Raw genomic sequence first — 16285 nt, 5'->3', positions numbered from 1 at the left:
GCTGCAGATCCGCAGATCTGCGGATCTGCGGGTCCGAGCTGCGGGTCTGCGTGTTTTCCAGCAGCTGCGTGTTTTCCACCAGAGGGCAGGACGCTGCGGCCGAGCTGCTCGGTACAAACACTCCGGCTGGGCTGGCCTCATCAGGGGCGGATGTTTTCTCAGCGCAACTTCCCAACACCCCCACCCACCCCCCCCACACGAGACCCAGGCCCACAGTCATAAAAAAAAAAAAAAAAAAAAAAGACCCAACACCACCGATCAGGCTGGTCTGCCCCCCTATAGTCTCCATTTGTCCTGCGTAAAAGCGCGCAGACGGGCATTAAAACGGACCCACGCGCCTCGGCCCACTTCCCTCCCCCCTGAAACCTCTTAATTCCCCCCAAAACAAACCCCGATTATCAACTTTTCTTCCTTTTCTTTTAAACTGATGGTTCTCGTATCCGTGTTTTTGCCCCGCGACTGCGGCAGCTTTAAACCCCGCAACCCCGCCCCTCCGCATTATCACATGAATCTGGACTGAGCCGAGCTGGATGTGCAGGGAGAAAAAAGTTTTCTCGGGTCTCGGAGAACGCGCCGCTCTTCACGCACATGTGCGTTTCCAGACTTTAGGAGGCTTTTTCCCTGCAGGTTTGGGTCCTCCGGCCCCCCCATCAGGCCCCCCCTCCAGGCTCGGGAGCGTCTTTTCTCCCTGCAGCAGCAGCAGCGGCAGCAGCACAGGGAGGGAGAGGGAGACGGGGAAACGCTCCGGCTGCTTGGAGGTATGTGGGAGTTTGTTATGAACCGCTCAGATTCACTTCTGTCGCCGATCCCAGGGCTTTACACGTCGCCGGTTCGAGTCCTCGAGTCCCGGGTTCGACTGCAAATAGCCAGACAAAACGACACAAAAGTTTCAAATGGGGTGGGGGTTGGGGGGGTTAGGGTTGGGGGGGGGCAGAAAGTGTAAACAAATCTGATCGGAACTCCGGCGCGCACGGACGGCTCTGATCAACTCTCTGTTGACTTTATTCTACTTTTCTTTTTTTTTTCTTCGACAGATTTGTTTCGACAAACTTTTTTTTTTTTTTTTTCTGGGACGACATGGACGCGCACCGCGGCGGCGGCGCGCCCCCGGCGGGGCAGCAGATCGTGCACGTCCGCGGGGACTCGCAGACGGAGCTGGAGGCCCTGTTCAGCGCCGTGATGAACCCCAGCAAGGCCGTCCGGCAGCCTTCGTCTCTGCCCATGAGGATGAGGAAGCTGCCGGACTCCTTCTTCAGGCCCCCGGACCCCCGGGGCCACTCCCGACAGGTTAGGCTGGGGGGCGCACCCGCGGGGCGCCCTAGGGTGCGCCCCGGGGCGCCCTGACAGAGCCGAGCTGAGCCTCTCACCTTCCTCTTCTCCTCTCTTCTGGGAGGATTTATTGATTCCATATTTTCCATACCCCCCACCCTTGATCAGCACATAACTTTCAGATTATTACGTCTAAAAACCCCCAAAAAGCAATAGTCCAGGTGCCAGAGCCCAAAATGTCACTTTTCAGTACCATTCAAGGTGACAAAACTTACTTATGATTTTTGAAAAGATCCATGTCTATAGATGATATTTTGGTATGATAACCCTTCCTGAGTGGCAGCTGTTTTATAGTTATCAGCTCATGAAATTAATCACCCCCTTCAGAAAATTAAATTTTAGTTGCTGCTGCATATCCTGGTTTAGACTCATGTACAGGATATCTGTCAATGTGCCACAATATTATATTTGGTATCATTTTAAAGGGGACATTTTAAGCATTCATTCAAGCTAAGATATGCATCTTTCTGACCAACATAGAGGTCACTGCAGCTCTTTAAACTATAAACAACACAAATTTTTACACAATTTTCGCCTAAAAGATATATCGTTTAGCCCTGTGTCATCTAGGAACAACAGAGACACACAATACCAAAACTGGAATACTCGCAGGACCATAAGGATTCAGGAAATGTATAATATACCCATACTGTATTATTGTTACAAGTCATTGTGAGCCTTAAACTAGAAGAGCATCATTAGGCTCCTATGAAACTATAATTATAGGTTATTGTCACAAACTGGTCTTTATCATGCAAATAAAGGATGATCCAGCTGCCACTCAGGAAGAGTTATCATACCAAAATATCATCTATAGACATGGATATTTAAAAAAATGATAAGCAAGTTTTGTCACTTTGAGTGGTACTGATATCTGGTCTGGCCCATGGACTACAAGGCAAGTTTATTTGTGTAGCACAATTCAACACAAGGTAATTAAGAGTGCTTTACATCCACATTAAAAGCGGCAAGACACAATTAGACAGTAAATAACAAATAAAATGAAATAAAATTATGAGAAAAGAAGGTAAAATAATAAAAAACACAAGTTGCTGATTTAAGAGTACGCTTAAATAACAAATAAATGAAATAAAATGATAAAAAAAGAGGTAAAATAATAAAAAGCACTTTTTGTTAAAAAGTAAGGGCAGTAGAGTACAGCAGGTACGTATTTAATTTAAGAGTACGCTTGAGTAAACAGTAATGTTTTTAGGCCTGATTTAAAGGATCTACAGTTGGAGCAGACCTCAGGTCTACAGGAAGTTTGTTCCACCGGTGAGGAGCAGAATAACTGAACGCTGCCTCACCTTGCTTGGTTCTGGTTCTTGGGAACCACAACAAACCAGATCCAGATGAACCTCAGGGGTCTGGGAGCTTCATAGGAACTAACAGATCAAGCATGTATTCTGGTCCAAGACCATTCAGGTCTTTGTAGACCAGCAGTAAGATTTTAAACTCTATCCTTTGACTCACTGGAAGCAAGTGTAGCGATTTCATGACCGGTGTAATGTGGTCCAGTTTCCTGGTGTTTGTAAGGACTCTGGCGGCAGCAGAAAGCTGCAGAATCGGTGTCTTCAGACTTCAGAGCCTCTTTAATGTGAGACGGCCGGTGTTGAATCAAAGTGTTAACTCTTTAGTCTGGAGAAAAGGAGGAAAAGCTGCAGCTCTGCTGGATCCGGGCTGTTGCTCCAACATCAGAGGAGTCAAACCCCAAACCTACTTTTATCAGATGAGATTTCACACCTTTAGGAAAAATTTCCTGAAGACAAATGCTGGGCTGCAGGATATCAGAGGAGAAACAAGACTTAGGTGATTTTACAGGGGGGTGCAGCTGCCTAGAAGCTTAAAAATCACTCAATATCGTCCTATAAAACTGGTTTCAGTGCATTTGAATCACAGGGACTTAAGTAGTTTAATATACTATTTGGCTTCCCAGTCCACCTATATACCACTAATCTTAACTTGTTCACTACATCTTACTCTTTATATATATATATATATATATATATATATATATATATATATATATATATAACCTTTATTTAACCAGGAAAAAAGTCTCGTTGAGATTAAAAATCTCTTTTACAAGAGAGTCCTGGCCAAGACAGGCAGCAGCACAAACACAAAGTTGCACAAATCAACAATAACAAAGGCCCTTCTAGTTTTTTTTTTTGTTTTTTTTTTATTTTTTCTTAAATTAATTCAAAATATTTAGCATATCAATAGGCCCAGGTGCTTTTTTAACACCATTTTGTCATCTTTTCTTGCTGCACGTCTTCTTCCCCTCCAGGTGAACCGACTCCAGCGGGACACTTTGCAAACTCTTGTTGTAGAGTTTGAGGTCATGTGACCTGTCATGTAGCGTTTATGTAGCTGCTTCTGTGCTTCGTGTTGGAGTTATTCGTGGTTGCAAATTGTGGGAAAGTCATGTAATGTTTCCCAAACTTTGCAGGATTCAGAACTGATCAATATCACCATCAAAGATTGATTAAACTAAATTGATTGATAATATCACATCTATTGGGGGGGGGGGAATCCTAGTTCCCCGTCTGGATTTCCTCCCCTGTCTCCCCCCCAAACCTCCTCTACGTGTCTGATGCCGGTTACGTCGCCGGTTAGTCGTTAACCTGCTCGTTTCCCGTCAGGCCAGTTCGGATGGAGGCGTGTGCGGCTCCCTCACTCCTCACCACGTCCGGGCTCATTCCTCCCCCGCCTCCCTCCCCGTCAACTCCCTCTCCACCCAGGCGACGGATGTGGCGGCGTCACCCATCATACCTGACGACGTGCCGCTCCCCGTGGGCTGGGAGATGGCTAAGACGCCTACCGGCCAACGCTACTTCCTCAAGTAAGCCTCCAGGTTATCGGCGCGTTGCATCTGTTGCTCTGCAGGTTTCACCCAGAGGTTTCTGTTTCCTGACACTCGCAGCACCCAGAGTCTCACCAGCTCAACGTCTCTCTGCTGGATAAATCCCCTCGGAGACAAAAATCAATGCAGGGTGTTTATTTTTGATTGATGCTCTGTGGATATTCAGAATAGCTGACCCCCATCTGTCTCCAATACTCAGCCGGAGCAGGAATGTAGTTACATTTAGGGCTGGGGATTGATTCAAATATCAAGAATCGATTCGATTCCGATTCTTAAGATTCAGAATCAATTATCAAGATTTGATTTGATCCCATTCGATTCCGATATCGATTTGGGTTAGTGTTATTGAAACTGTTTTTTGAGCTGTTGCAAGAATTATATGACTGTGTAGTTATGCAACATATGAATACTAGTATTATATTGAGATTTAACAGCAAGTATTGGCAGCTAATGATGCTGTAAGGACCAATCAGCTCCCAGAATGCTGATAGAACTGCTTTCAGAAACATCATGTGTGGCAGAATTACCAAACAGATCCAGGGCAGCAAACAGAGACGCATTAAATCAGTTTTATTTTTTCCCACATTCCGTTTTTTATTTTTTCCATTTTCGATCTTTTGTCGGTTTTTAATTTTTGAGAATTTGGTTTTTAGAATTTTATGCAAATGAACAATTTATGCAATTAAAACTGAAAAATTTAATGTTTTCATACCTTTAAACATATTTAAAGGCAAAAACATGGCACAAGTTATTCTCGTGTCCAAAAAAACATTCCTTTTTTGGGGATAAACAAAAAAAATACCAAAAGTTGTAATGTAATGATGAAAAAAAATCAATCTTTAGAAATTAGGAATTAATACGAGAATCGATTTAGAATTGGAAAATCGATTTCTTTTCAACACAGCCCTAGTTACATTGAGTAAAAACCCTGGTTGTTGGTGCAGAAGTGCAGTTAATCACGATTAGAAGCAACCGGTTGAGCTTTTTAACTGGTTCTGCAGCGTTTGGCGCTCCCTGACAGTCGACTGCCGTCGGAGGCCGCGGCGCTGAGGCGTGCGGCTGGTCGTACAGGTAGAGCAGGTCCGAGGAGCGTCTCCTCCCCTCTGCGGGTTACAATGGCTTCACGTTGGGGCTTGTCGTGTGCTTGCAGCCACCTGGAGAAGACGACCACGTGGCACGACCCCCGGCTGTCGCAGCTGCAGTCGGCTGCAGCGCAGCATCCGCTGCCCGGCGTCCCGGTGCACGGCCACTCCCTCAGCAACCCGGCGCCCACCACGCAGCCGCCCAACATCAGCCAGGACGCAGGTAGCACCCTGTCCTTGTTCTGCCCTGTTTCAGACATCATGTTTCATTGTAAACCTCAGATCACATCCTCGCAGGGGGCTTTTAGGGGCTCCTCTGGTTTCTACGTCCACGCCTCCGTGCTCTTTGATCCTATTGGTTAATATGACCACACTGAAGTCTGGTGATGTCACTGATGACGGTGCATGATGGAAACACTTCAGAGCAGATCAGGGTTCAGTTGAGAGACATAAAGTGCTTTTCTAACCTGTATTCAGGCTCTGCTACCTGTTGCACCACCGATATCTCCGAATATCAGTGTTTAAAGAGTCAGTTCACCCGTATTGCAATAACTGGAGGTAGTGATGTAATCGCACGATCAGTGTCTAAAATTGAGTTCACAATTTTGAAGGTCTGTTTTTAAGCAACAACCTTGTTCTGGACATTCATAGATCCATCGGGTCTAATTCTTGTCTTTAGTTGTTGGAAAACTGCATCGACTCTAAATGAGACACATCAACCATTTACAGGTGTTTTTTTTAGTATTAGATCCTCGTGGTCATATATATTATTTTAAAGTAGATAAACCTAAGATGAGCTTTCAGCATGGTTTTATGCAGACGAAGAACTGTGGAGTTTTTCACTTGAAAACTATTGAGCTTCACTTTCTTTGTTTAAAGATTTTTGGATTTTGTCAGTTGCTTTGAGCAGAAACGTATTTATATTATTAAAGGTTCGTTTTGAAGCTTCTTGGCAGAGTCGGGCCACACTTCCTGGAGTTTGGTCTTACTGCATCATCCCCAACGTGGTGAAGGAGAAGCAGAAAACCACCGGTCCAGTATTGGTGTTACACATCAGGCCTGATAAATGTGGCGGGCCGGTGTCTTTAGTTCAGTTTTTAGGTGTGTGATGTCGGCAGGTCTCAGGAGCCGTAGGTCGTGATCAAAACACTTAAACATTCACAGTGCTGGAGGGAGATGTAAGTAACTCACAAACCAGCAAATGTTTCTACAGGAAACCAGATCCAGGAGGTTCAGACCGTCTCACCGTCGTATGTTAAAGTTAAATAACATGTTGCTGCATTTACATCTATGTTATAATGTGTTAAAATGTTGTTTTACAAATTGTTTTAGAATCAGTGCATCACAAAGAAAGAGAGAAAAGGGTTTAATGTCTTCATTCATATTCTTTATTGGTGCTTATATTAAATAACAAAAACACATCCTTGCAGTGATCAAAGTTGAATCCAGAGGAGCTATCAAAGATGAAAATAATTATTATAGCAACTTTGTGGCTGGCCGGGTCAGAGCTGCCTTCACGCTCAACCCACATCCTCATCAAAGCTTGCAGTCTGTAGCATGTTGCACCCCCGCCGTTGATCCTCCGAGTAGATGAAACTTTCACAACTACGGAGTAGCAACAGCAGACGGAGCAAAGACGCTATCACTAGTGATGTTGGATACCACCCATCTCCTTTCCTATCCCATATTGAGTAAAAGTCAGGCTGGTATCGGTGATACCGATTCGATACCGATACATTGTGCAAATACACCTAATGTGCTGGTAAATCTAAAAAAAAATGGTGTATTTTACATAGTTTAAGAATACAAGACATCATCGTCATTTATTTAGTTTTATTTTGTTAGTTTTTATCTATTTTAAAGTCAGAAGTTTACTGAGGTAGCCAAGCTGTTACAAGAACAGAAAAAGAAAAAATAAATAAGAGAATAACCAACAAAAATAAGAACTACTATAGAAATGAAGATGATAAAAAGTAGTTCCTACCAGCAGTGTGTAATTTAGACAGAATCTGAATAGTTTAGTTACTTTCCACCGTTTTTCCTGTTGATGATATACTTTACCACAAATGATTGAAGTATCAAAAGTATCAATATTTTAGTTTGAGAATGGATTTAAGATCGTACAAATCTGGTATCGGAAGTATTGATATTTCAGTATCGATCCTCACATCACTAGCTGTCGTTACTCCTGTTTAGTAACTTAAACCTGTTAAAATGATGTGAATCAGGTTTGAAAGGACAGATCGGCCCTGGTCTTGATGGAAATGAGGTGCTCAGACGGCAATTAGCCCCTGATCGTCCCAGACTTCCCTCAACCGTCAGCAGAGAACACAATAGAGCTTAAAGGGAGTAAACATGGGGGACTAACAGCAAAACATGCTAAATGCTATAATAATGTCAGATTTTAGCCAGTTCAGGCCATCATAAGCAGTGAAGAGGGTTTCTGATCAAAATGCATAATTTAGATTGCAATTTGGGTGAATAGACCCTTTAATTAAAAGCGTTTTCCCCCCACACCCCGGATACTGACATGACTGTACTCTTCTTTGGTGTTTTGACCCACTGAACATGCACACACACACACATCAGTACATTTCTGAGTCAGTAGGAAGTGATGTACCTGCAAGTTTTACACACAAACCTTGACTTCATTGCATAAACGTTCCCTTCTGGTTTGCAGACGTTCAGAAAAAGTCTGAACCACGAATACTCCAGGTGAGCGGTCCACCGTTCGCCTTCTCACTGTGTACTCTCGCTGCTGTTCAGGTTACCTGCCTGAGGGCTGGGAGCAGGCTGCGACTGCAGAGGGAGAGGTGTACTACATCGATCACATAAATAAGACCACCGCATGGGTCGACCCGCGTCTAGGTAGCACACTATCAAATCTGTGTCTCCTAAATTGACAATTCTTGTCTGTCAGTGAGAAAACATTTTGTTCCAACATCCATCATCACAGGCTGCTTTCTTTAGGCAGCCATGAGTCCAAAAACAAGAGAAAAGATCGCAAAGTTTTAAACTGTTTTGGTATAATTGATGAATTATTCATGAGATCATTATGAATGTTCTTTATTTTTTGGGTTGGTTTTGTTTTAAACGACTGTCCCTCTGCAGCCCAGAAGATGAACTCCGGCCTCCTGGGCTTGGCGATGCAGCAGAGGCTGGAGAAGGACCGGGTCCGGTGCAAGCAAGGCATCGCCCCCCAGATCACAGCGCAGGTCAGAGGGAACTGCTGCAGACTCGGGATGTTTCCTGTGTTGTCAGGTTTTAACATTCAGAAAGTAAAATTGGTAGTTGTTTTTCTGGGTAGGAGGCGGGAGGAAGGAACCAAATTTCCGGCGGGATGGATCACGACAGAAACGCTCAGATACTCAGAGCCCCGAACTACGAGCCTACACTTAATGGGTGAGTGTGACTTATTTATTACCTGTAAACAGTAAAAATACAAATATACAACAAATGCAAACATATGTAAAGGATAAAAATAATCAATAAAAAAGAAAAGTACACAAATTATAGAATGTTATCCTGTGAAAAAGTTAGTGAACCTATTAGACTTTTTGTTTTTTATTTATTCATAGGTTTACTTTGCTCCAGCATGGATGTCCAAAAGGTTCAAAAACCCAAATGAACAAATTAGTTGAAGATATTTCACCTGATCTTTCATTTATTAATAAAAATGACCAAATATGACGATTCTGTGATTTGGTCAAAGTAGATTTTTAGTTAGTTTGAACATAACATTTGCTGCCATATTTGCTTGTATAGTGCACTTTAAATTGCAGCTATATTCTTAGCTGTTTAATTTGCTGCTATACTTGTCCTGCACATTGCAAGAATCCATTGCAAATGGATTTGTCATCTTGCGGTAAAAACGATAAATTCCCGTTGATGACGTTTTTGTGTAAAGCCGGATTTATGGTTCTGCGTTAAGTCGACGCACAACGTACGTGTGTGGGAAAGAAAGAAAGAGGGAAAGAAAGAAAGAAAGAAAGAAAGAAAGAAAGAAAGAAAGAAAGAAAGAAAGAAAGAAAGAAAGAAAGAAAGAAAGAAAGAAAGAAAGAAAGAAAGAAAGAAAGAAAGAAAGAAAGAAAGAAAGAATCAATTCCCATTGATGAGGTTTTTGTGTAACAAACATGGCGGATCTGAGTCATTCCAGTTTTGCAGTACAGGTGGACTCATTTAATTGGTTTTTATTAATTTAATTTAATTGGTGTAGTTTAGTAGAATTTGGTATTCTTTTAGAGCAGTGTTTTGGGGGCTCCAAAGACTGAATGTGGTGATAGATTTATAGTTACAAAGGTGGAGTTGAATTGGTATTTTTTTTATCGTCATTTTTATCGTTATCGGAATAAATGCCAGAAATGATCGTTATACATTTTTTTGTCCATACCGCCCATCCCTAGTTGTGGCCATGGTGGCAATGAAGTTTCCCCTTCAGGGATTATTAAAGTTGAATCCATCCAAAATTAGTTTGTTTCCAGTCGGTGGAACGATTGGACACTTTTTAAATTTAATGACAGGAAATCTATAAGGCAAGGCAAGTTTATTTGTATAGCACAATTCAACACAAGGTAATTCAAAGTGCTTTACATCAACGTTAAAAGCAGAAAGACACAATTAAACAGTAAATAACAAATAAAATGAAATAAAATGATAAGAAAAGAGGTTAAATAATAAAAAGCACAAGTTGTTAAAAGGTAAGGGCAGTAGAGTCCAGCAGGTACATCTCATTCTTACAATGGCAAGATTTACATTTCTATATGGTCAAAACGTACAAAGACCAGGTCAAATACAGTATTACAAAAGTTTTGTAACAATTCGTACAGTGAATTAAACTAATTTGACAATTCCATGCCACAATGCCTGTTTCCAGGTCTTATTTCATAAAACTACATTAACCATAATCATCCGATCAGGCGACTCACCGTTAACGTCTTATGTTGCAAGAGATCAGATCCGACTGGTGTGTCGGACGTTCTAGCATCACCTAATCCACACGGTTGCTATGGTAACCTACACGCATGACGTGCGGACGAGTAAACCACGATGCAGCGCGGTGAACTGTGAAACTGTGGTCCAGCGGGCCTCGTGGTCAGAACCGGTCAGCTGGTAACTAACGGAAAAGTCCCTCAGGACTTTGGTCCCTCTGGGGGACCGACTCCTCGTCTGTGTCACATCGTGAAAACACAACGGAAGATTTCAGGTCACTTTGTGGCCTCCAGCACATGATGAGACGCGTCAGTCGCGTTTAAAACCACCTTCATATGTGCTTTTAGTAAGATTTAGGAATGTCCCGTTTCATGTTGGCTTTCTTTTTGTTTGTTTGTATTGGTCTTTCTTTTCAGATTGTAAAAAAAACTGTATAGATGTATATCTGGAAAGGTTCAAAATCTGGATCTGAGCCGGCAGCGTGAGGACTTGGAGGATTTCTGTAGAAATCAGAAAGGTCGCTGCTCATGAATGAGATCGTTATAATGCTTTCTGAACCGATCCACAATCACTGGATCCAGAGAGGAAATTATAGAAAAGAAAAAAGTTCTCCATGCAGGGAAGTGTGGGAATGATGGAATCCCATCGATGTTTGAAAGTAAAGACGTATCAGTAAAAGAAGATTTAATGAGAACCATTTCCCGTTTCCTTGATGCCATGAGGAAGAATTGTTGGAGGAAAACATCTTATAGTATAAAACGGTCAAGTCTTGACTTTATTACCGTTAAAAATGTTGGAGAAGGACCTGAAAAGAGAATTTAAATCAAGGAAATGTCCAAACATCAGAGCTGAAGCTGCTCTGGACTTCAAAGTAAAGGACCCAATAAAAGTTACTGGAATTATTCAGAAAATGTTGGGTTTTATTTGTTTTTTTTTCTTAAAAAGAAAGAAAACTAGATGTTATTAAAGCAAAAGTCGTCACATCAGGTACTGAAAAACAAAGATGTGCAATACCGGGTCATTTCCTTCATGAATAATTTAGGATCATGTGAATATTTTGTTCACTTGGGTTTTGAAAATCTGGTTTTTGTCCATATTTACGTAACAAAATAAAGCATTGTGACGTGTTTACGAATCTTTGGAGATTCTATGCTCATGAGATGTTTCCTGCGCAGAGCTCACTCTCGCAACGAGAGCACCGACAGTGGACTGAGCGTCAGCAGCCTGCCGCGCACGGACCACATGCTGAGCAGCGTGGATCACATGGACACTGGTAACACACGCAAACACACAGCAGGCACTTTCTGAGGCAGGAAAACGCTCTTTAATTAGGAATCCGTCCAAACCGATAGCTCAGTATCCTAAATCACAGGCTTCAGTCCTCAGATGTGATACTTCCAGTTTGTCTTGTCCAGGGCTGGGGATCGATTCAAATGTCAGGATTCGATTCGATTCCGATTCTTAAGATTCAGAATCGATTATCAAGATTTGATTCGATCCGATTCTGATATAGATTTGGGTTAGTGTTATTAAAACAGTTTTTTTAGCTGTTGCATTAATTATATAAGACTATAGTTATGCAACATATTAATACTAATAATACAGATCCAGGGCAGCAAATAGAAGCCAGATGAAACCGGTTTTATTTTTTCCCACATTCCGTTTTTTTTTCTTTCGTTTTTTAATTTTTGAGAATTTGGTTTTTAGCATTTTATGCAAATGTAACCCCCAAGACAGTATATAAAGTAATATAGACAATTCATGCAATTATAACTGAAAACTTTAATGTTTTCATACCTTTAAACATATTTAAAGGCAAAAACATGGCATTGTTATGCTCGTGTCCGACAAAACATTCCTTTTTTGGGAAAAACAAAAAAATACCAAAACTTGTAATGTAATGATGAAAAAAAAAATCGATCTTTAGACATACAAATCGATTTTTAGGAATTAATATGAGAATCGATTTAGAATTGGAGAATCGATTTTTTTCAACACAGGTCTAGTCTTGTCACAATAACCCGCTCAGAAAATATTGTCAAGTCAAATCAAATCAAATCAAACTTTATTTATATAGCACTTCTCATACAAATAATGCAACACAAAGTGCTTAACAAAAAACAAATAAACATAAAACGTATTAACTTATTAATGCCCTGCCCCCCTCCCCCTCCCCGCACACACAAGCACACTACAATTCACCTAGGTTATACATACAGACACACACGCAGACACACGGTGCAGACATGGCTAGGCACAGAGGATGTTGGGGGAAAAAAATATGTAACAGTAATTTCTTTTTCTTTATTAATATTTGAATGTTGCCCCCAAACATTCCTATGAACCCTTTTTAGTCTTAGAAGCTTCTGATAGGACTACTGCCACATTTGAGACAACTGAAAGTTGAGTTTTTATGGCATACCTCCAAACTAAAGCACCTCATTCCATGATATCATGTGTAAACAAACAAAAAATTTAAAAGTGGGTACCCTTTCCGGATGTTTGAAGGTCCCACATAGTTCAAATAATAATACACAGGTAGAAATGGCACTGGGGAAGGGGGTTTAACAGCCATATCAGAGATGACTGCTTTGGTGTGAAATATGAAAATGAGCCCTGATTACAGTTTATTATAATATTAATAATAATAATAATAATAATAAGAAGAATGTTACAATTATATGTATATATATATATATAAAATTGTAACTTTATTATTATTATTATTATTATTATTATTATTATTATTATTATTATTATTATTATTATTATTATTATTATTATTATTATATTGTAATAATTAGATAATAAAATGTTCTTATAGGTTGTTATTCTATGGGGAATGAAGTTGAACTGTTATGTCATAGTGATCATTGTTATGTTTGGGGGATAAAGAGGGAAACCGTCCCATCACCAATGAATTATGGTTATGGCAAGAAAATCAGGACTTCTAAACATTATGTAATAAAGTTTTCTCAACTTTACTGTCAAAAATGAAGGGAAAAACAGTTTATTTATTTCCTGAACTGTAGCATGTTGTCATGTTATGCAGCTCGGGTCCAGGGTGTAGTAGAGTACTGCCTCAGTACACTGACATTAATTTCACTGAGCTTGTGTTTCGTGTGTGAACTGATGATTGTTCTGTGACTGTGCCGTGTGCAGGCGACTCCAGCGAGCCCCCCTCGATGACCCTGCAGGAGTCCATGCCGGTGCTTCCCATGAGCGAGGGCGAGGAGCTGATGCCCTGCATCCCCGAGGGTCTGAGTTCAGACCTCCTGATGGACATGGAGACCGTTCTGTCCGGCTCCCACATGGACAGAGACAGCCTGCTCACCTGGCTATAGACGCAGGCCCGCACCGCCTGCTCACGTACGGTTTGACGTCACGTTTTCCCCACATGACTGAGGATTCTGGAGGATTTTTGATAGTCGGGAGTGGTACAGAACAACTTTACTGAGAGAACACGCCACCGTGGTGCAGCGGAAACCAAACACTACTTTCACCCCGAGGAGTGAAAGACGTGACTCTCACAGAAGGTGGTAAGCTGTCGGACCCTCTTCTGGGTTTCACAGAGGTGCAAAACAGCAACATAATTTGATAACACTTTCTTTTTTTTTCTTTAAAGTATTTGAAGTTCACCAAATGTGATTTTTTTTTTTTTTTTTTTTAGATACAGATTTGTACCAACATTTGAGATTGATTTGTAGCAAACCTTTATAACCACATGGTCAAGTGAAGTATTATTGTACCAATTATATCAACTCAAAAGGGCATGTTAAAATAACAGCGGTGTGGCAAAGTAGCTTTTTGATATGTAGAGAACAATCTCGCGTCCATTTTTCCCCTCGATTAACTACACAGCCTCCAAGATAAGTGCATCTAGTGTTACTACCTCTGAGCAGTCAGTAAATTGTGTTTTTATTTTGTTTTTTTTCTTCTGAAATGCACATGGCTTGGTCTAGATAATCACTACATACATTACACGTAACCAAAGGATAAGCTTAAAGATAAAAAGACTAATGAAAGCTCTCCCTACATATAGGCACAAAAGGAAACATGCAGATGGAGCATGACACATTTGTGGAGAGCCTGAAGAGAATTTAACACTAAAACCACTCTGCAGCAACACCACCTCTGACCACGAATGTATTGGCCAAAGAGCCACTGAGGCTGAGTGGAGACAGCCAGACGTATTGTAATACCCCTTTGTCCCACTAGAGGTGCTATTGTGCCAGGAGCTGAACTTCTTTGAGATGTGCTCCCCCGTGTGGTCAGAAGTGGTACTGCGACAGAGAGTGGCCTAAAGGGAGGCCATGTGTACTCCCCGACTTTAAAAAAGAAAATTATATATAAATATATATTTAAAGTGTGGTTAAAGGATAATCTCAGTCTGAGCCAGCAAATCAAAGTCTGTCAAGCACCTTCACATTTTCCAAAATGATATATGAATAATACTTTTGACTCTGTAGAGGAGTTCTGACAGGAAGAGAGGATTTTTATGGCATCCCCTATACAAAGGAGCCCTTCAGCATATAAAGGATGTTCTCAGTAAGTGAACACATGATCAGTGTAATGCAGTCCTACACAATGCAGGATTTTCCCATGACGCTGTACGCTCCGGTCCAAACGGAGCGACAGCCTTTTGCTGTGAAATCACCTATTTTGAAATGACTAAAATAATGAGTTACGGTGGTTTTTCTCCACGCTATCGCTGAACATGTATATTTAATCAATCATTCCCGTGCCTTAAACCTTTTAGATGGATGATGATTTTACTCCCTTTTCTCATTTTTCCTAACATCCGCTTTTTTGGTCTTGAGACAATCTTTGCAATGTTCTTTTATCTTTTCTTCACATTTAACAAATCTGGATTAATTCAGTACTATCATATCCCCTAGAATACGATAGTACCAAATATAGATCTTATCAATATATATCTGAAATGCATGGACACTTGAATGCATTATTTGCTTGGAGCAGATTTAAAAACCGTGGCCGAGGCCTTTCTTAGAAAATAGTCCTGGTTTATTTCTAATAAGATATATATAAGATATTAGGTTATCTGAGAGATAACCGGCTTTTAAACCAGGTTCAGAGACCCTTTTGTGACTCAACAAAAGCTACACACTATTTGTGGATGCAGTGTTTTTATGAATATTTTCTTCTGAATGCAAACATCAGCTCATTCATTCACTCTGTGCAAGTAAACGTATAACAATTATGTAATCTGTTCCTGTTTGCTGGGTTGTTTCTGCAGTGTGTTTAAGTTTGAACTGAGTAAGAAATGTTTAAATGCTGGTAAGACCATCTCTCCTAACCAGGTTAATGAAATCAGACCTAACCTGGTTAACCAGGTCAAAACAACCGACCCAGATAAAGAGCCGAGTCTCTTCCTTATTTAAAGTGCCAAACAAGTCGGTGAGCAACGTTCTGCTCGTACACATAACGAAACACATTACTTAGGCTATTATTTATCTTAGCATGCATGACACTTGCTATGTATGTTACATATAATTATGATTATTATCCTATTTACAGAGTTTTGAGGCAGTCTGGCTTGTTTTTTACCCGTTTATGTTTATGCATGATTTATATAATGTCATTATAATCACTTTTAAAGAGTTTGTTTAATAAACTTTTAAATACAACTGAAAACACAGTTCCCTGTGATGTTTGTAGTGTCCACTGTCCATCATGTTTGCACAACTTGATTTTCTTTTATTGTATATATTATTTTTAAACGACACGTCATATTACGACAGAAGACCTTTAGACTAATTAGTTCTTTCATTTAGGTTTCACTTCACACTACTTAGAAAATGCTTACTGTTATATTATTTCTTTTTTTTCTTTGTGATTAAATTGTATACTATACTGTAAACTACTTCACGTTTTTATGCAGATTGTTACTCCTTAGAATAGAGCTTTATTGTAATTATACACATTTTCACGAGTACAACCAATTACAAATTTCCCCTTAGCTACTCAGTCATTATGAACTGAATCCATGCCAAAAGGCAAATTTAAAAAGTTTTTTCGTGCCTGTGGTGGGAAAATATCTGAACTTACAGGTACTTTA

At 40.7% G+C, this 16285-nt stretch overlaps 1 protein-coding gene across 2 annotated transcripts; it reads left to right on the top strand.

The window, feature by feature from the left end:
- Positions 1–264: 264 nt before the first annotated feature.
- LOC133459636 (transcriptional coactivator YAP1-like) lies at positions 265–15861 on the top strand. 2 transcript variants are annotated; one of them, XM_061739775.1, is made up of 9 exons: positions 265–758; positions 1035–1287; positions 3975–4174; positions 5346–5500; positions 8044–8145; positions 8389–8492; positions 8585–8679; positions 11382–11479; positions 13369–15861. In XM_061739775.1, exons 2-9 carry the CDS (start codon positions 1078–1080, stop codon positions 13548–13550), a joined length of 1146 nt encoding a protein of 381 aa, XP_061595759.1. In that variant the 5' UTR covers positions 265–758; positions 1035–1077; the 3' UTR covers positions 13551–15861. The 2 variants fall into 2 exon arrangements, with proteins under 2 accessions (XP_061595759.1, XP_061595761.1); XM_061739777.1 differs by lacking the exon at positions 8044–8145 and having other exon boundaries at positions 272–758.
- Positions 15862–16285: the final 424 nt, after the last annotated feature.

Source organism: Cololabis saira, chromosome 14, assembly GCF_033807715.1.
Source record: "Cololabis saira isolate AMF1-May2022 chromosome 14, fColSai1.1, whole genome shotgun sequence".
Taxonomy (NCBI): Eukaryota; Metazoa; Chordata; class Actinopteri; order Beloniformes; family Belonidae; genus Cololabis; species Cololabis saira.
The sequence above is the reverse complement of the archived record's forward strand: the minus strand, read 5'-3'. Positions and strand labels throughout refer to the sequence as shown.

Excerpts from the sequence above, each read along its gene's own strand:
- LOC133459636 (XM_061739775.1), top strand. The coding sequence starts at position 1,078 with ATGGACGCGCACCGCGGCGGCGGCGCGCCCCCGGCGGGGCAGCAGATC. Across the intron at positions 4,175-5,345 it reads GGCCAACGCTACTTCCTCAA|CCACCTGGAGAAGACGACCA; the intron begins GTAAGCCTCCAG and ends GTGTGCTTGCAG. Across the intron at positions 5,501-8,043 it reads CAACATCAGCCAGGACGCAG|GTTACCTGCCTGAGGGCTGG; the intron begins GTAGCACCCTGT and ends GCTGCTGTTCAG.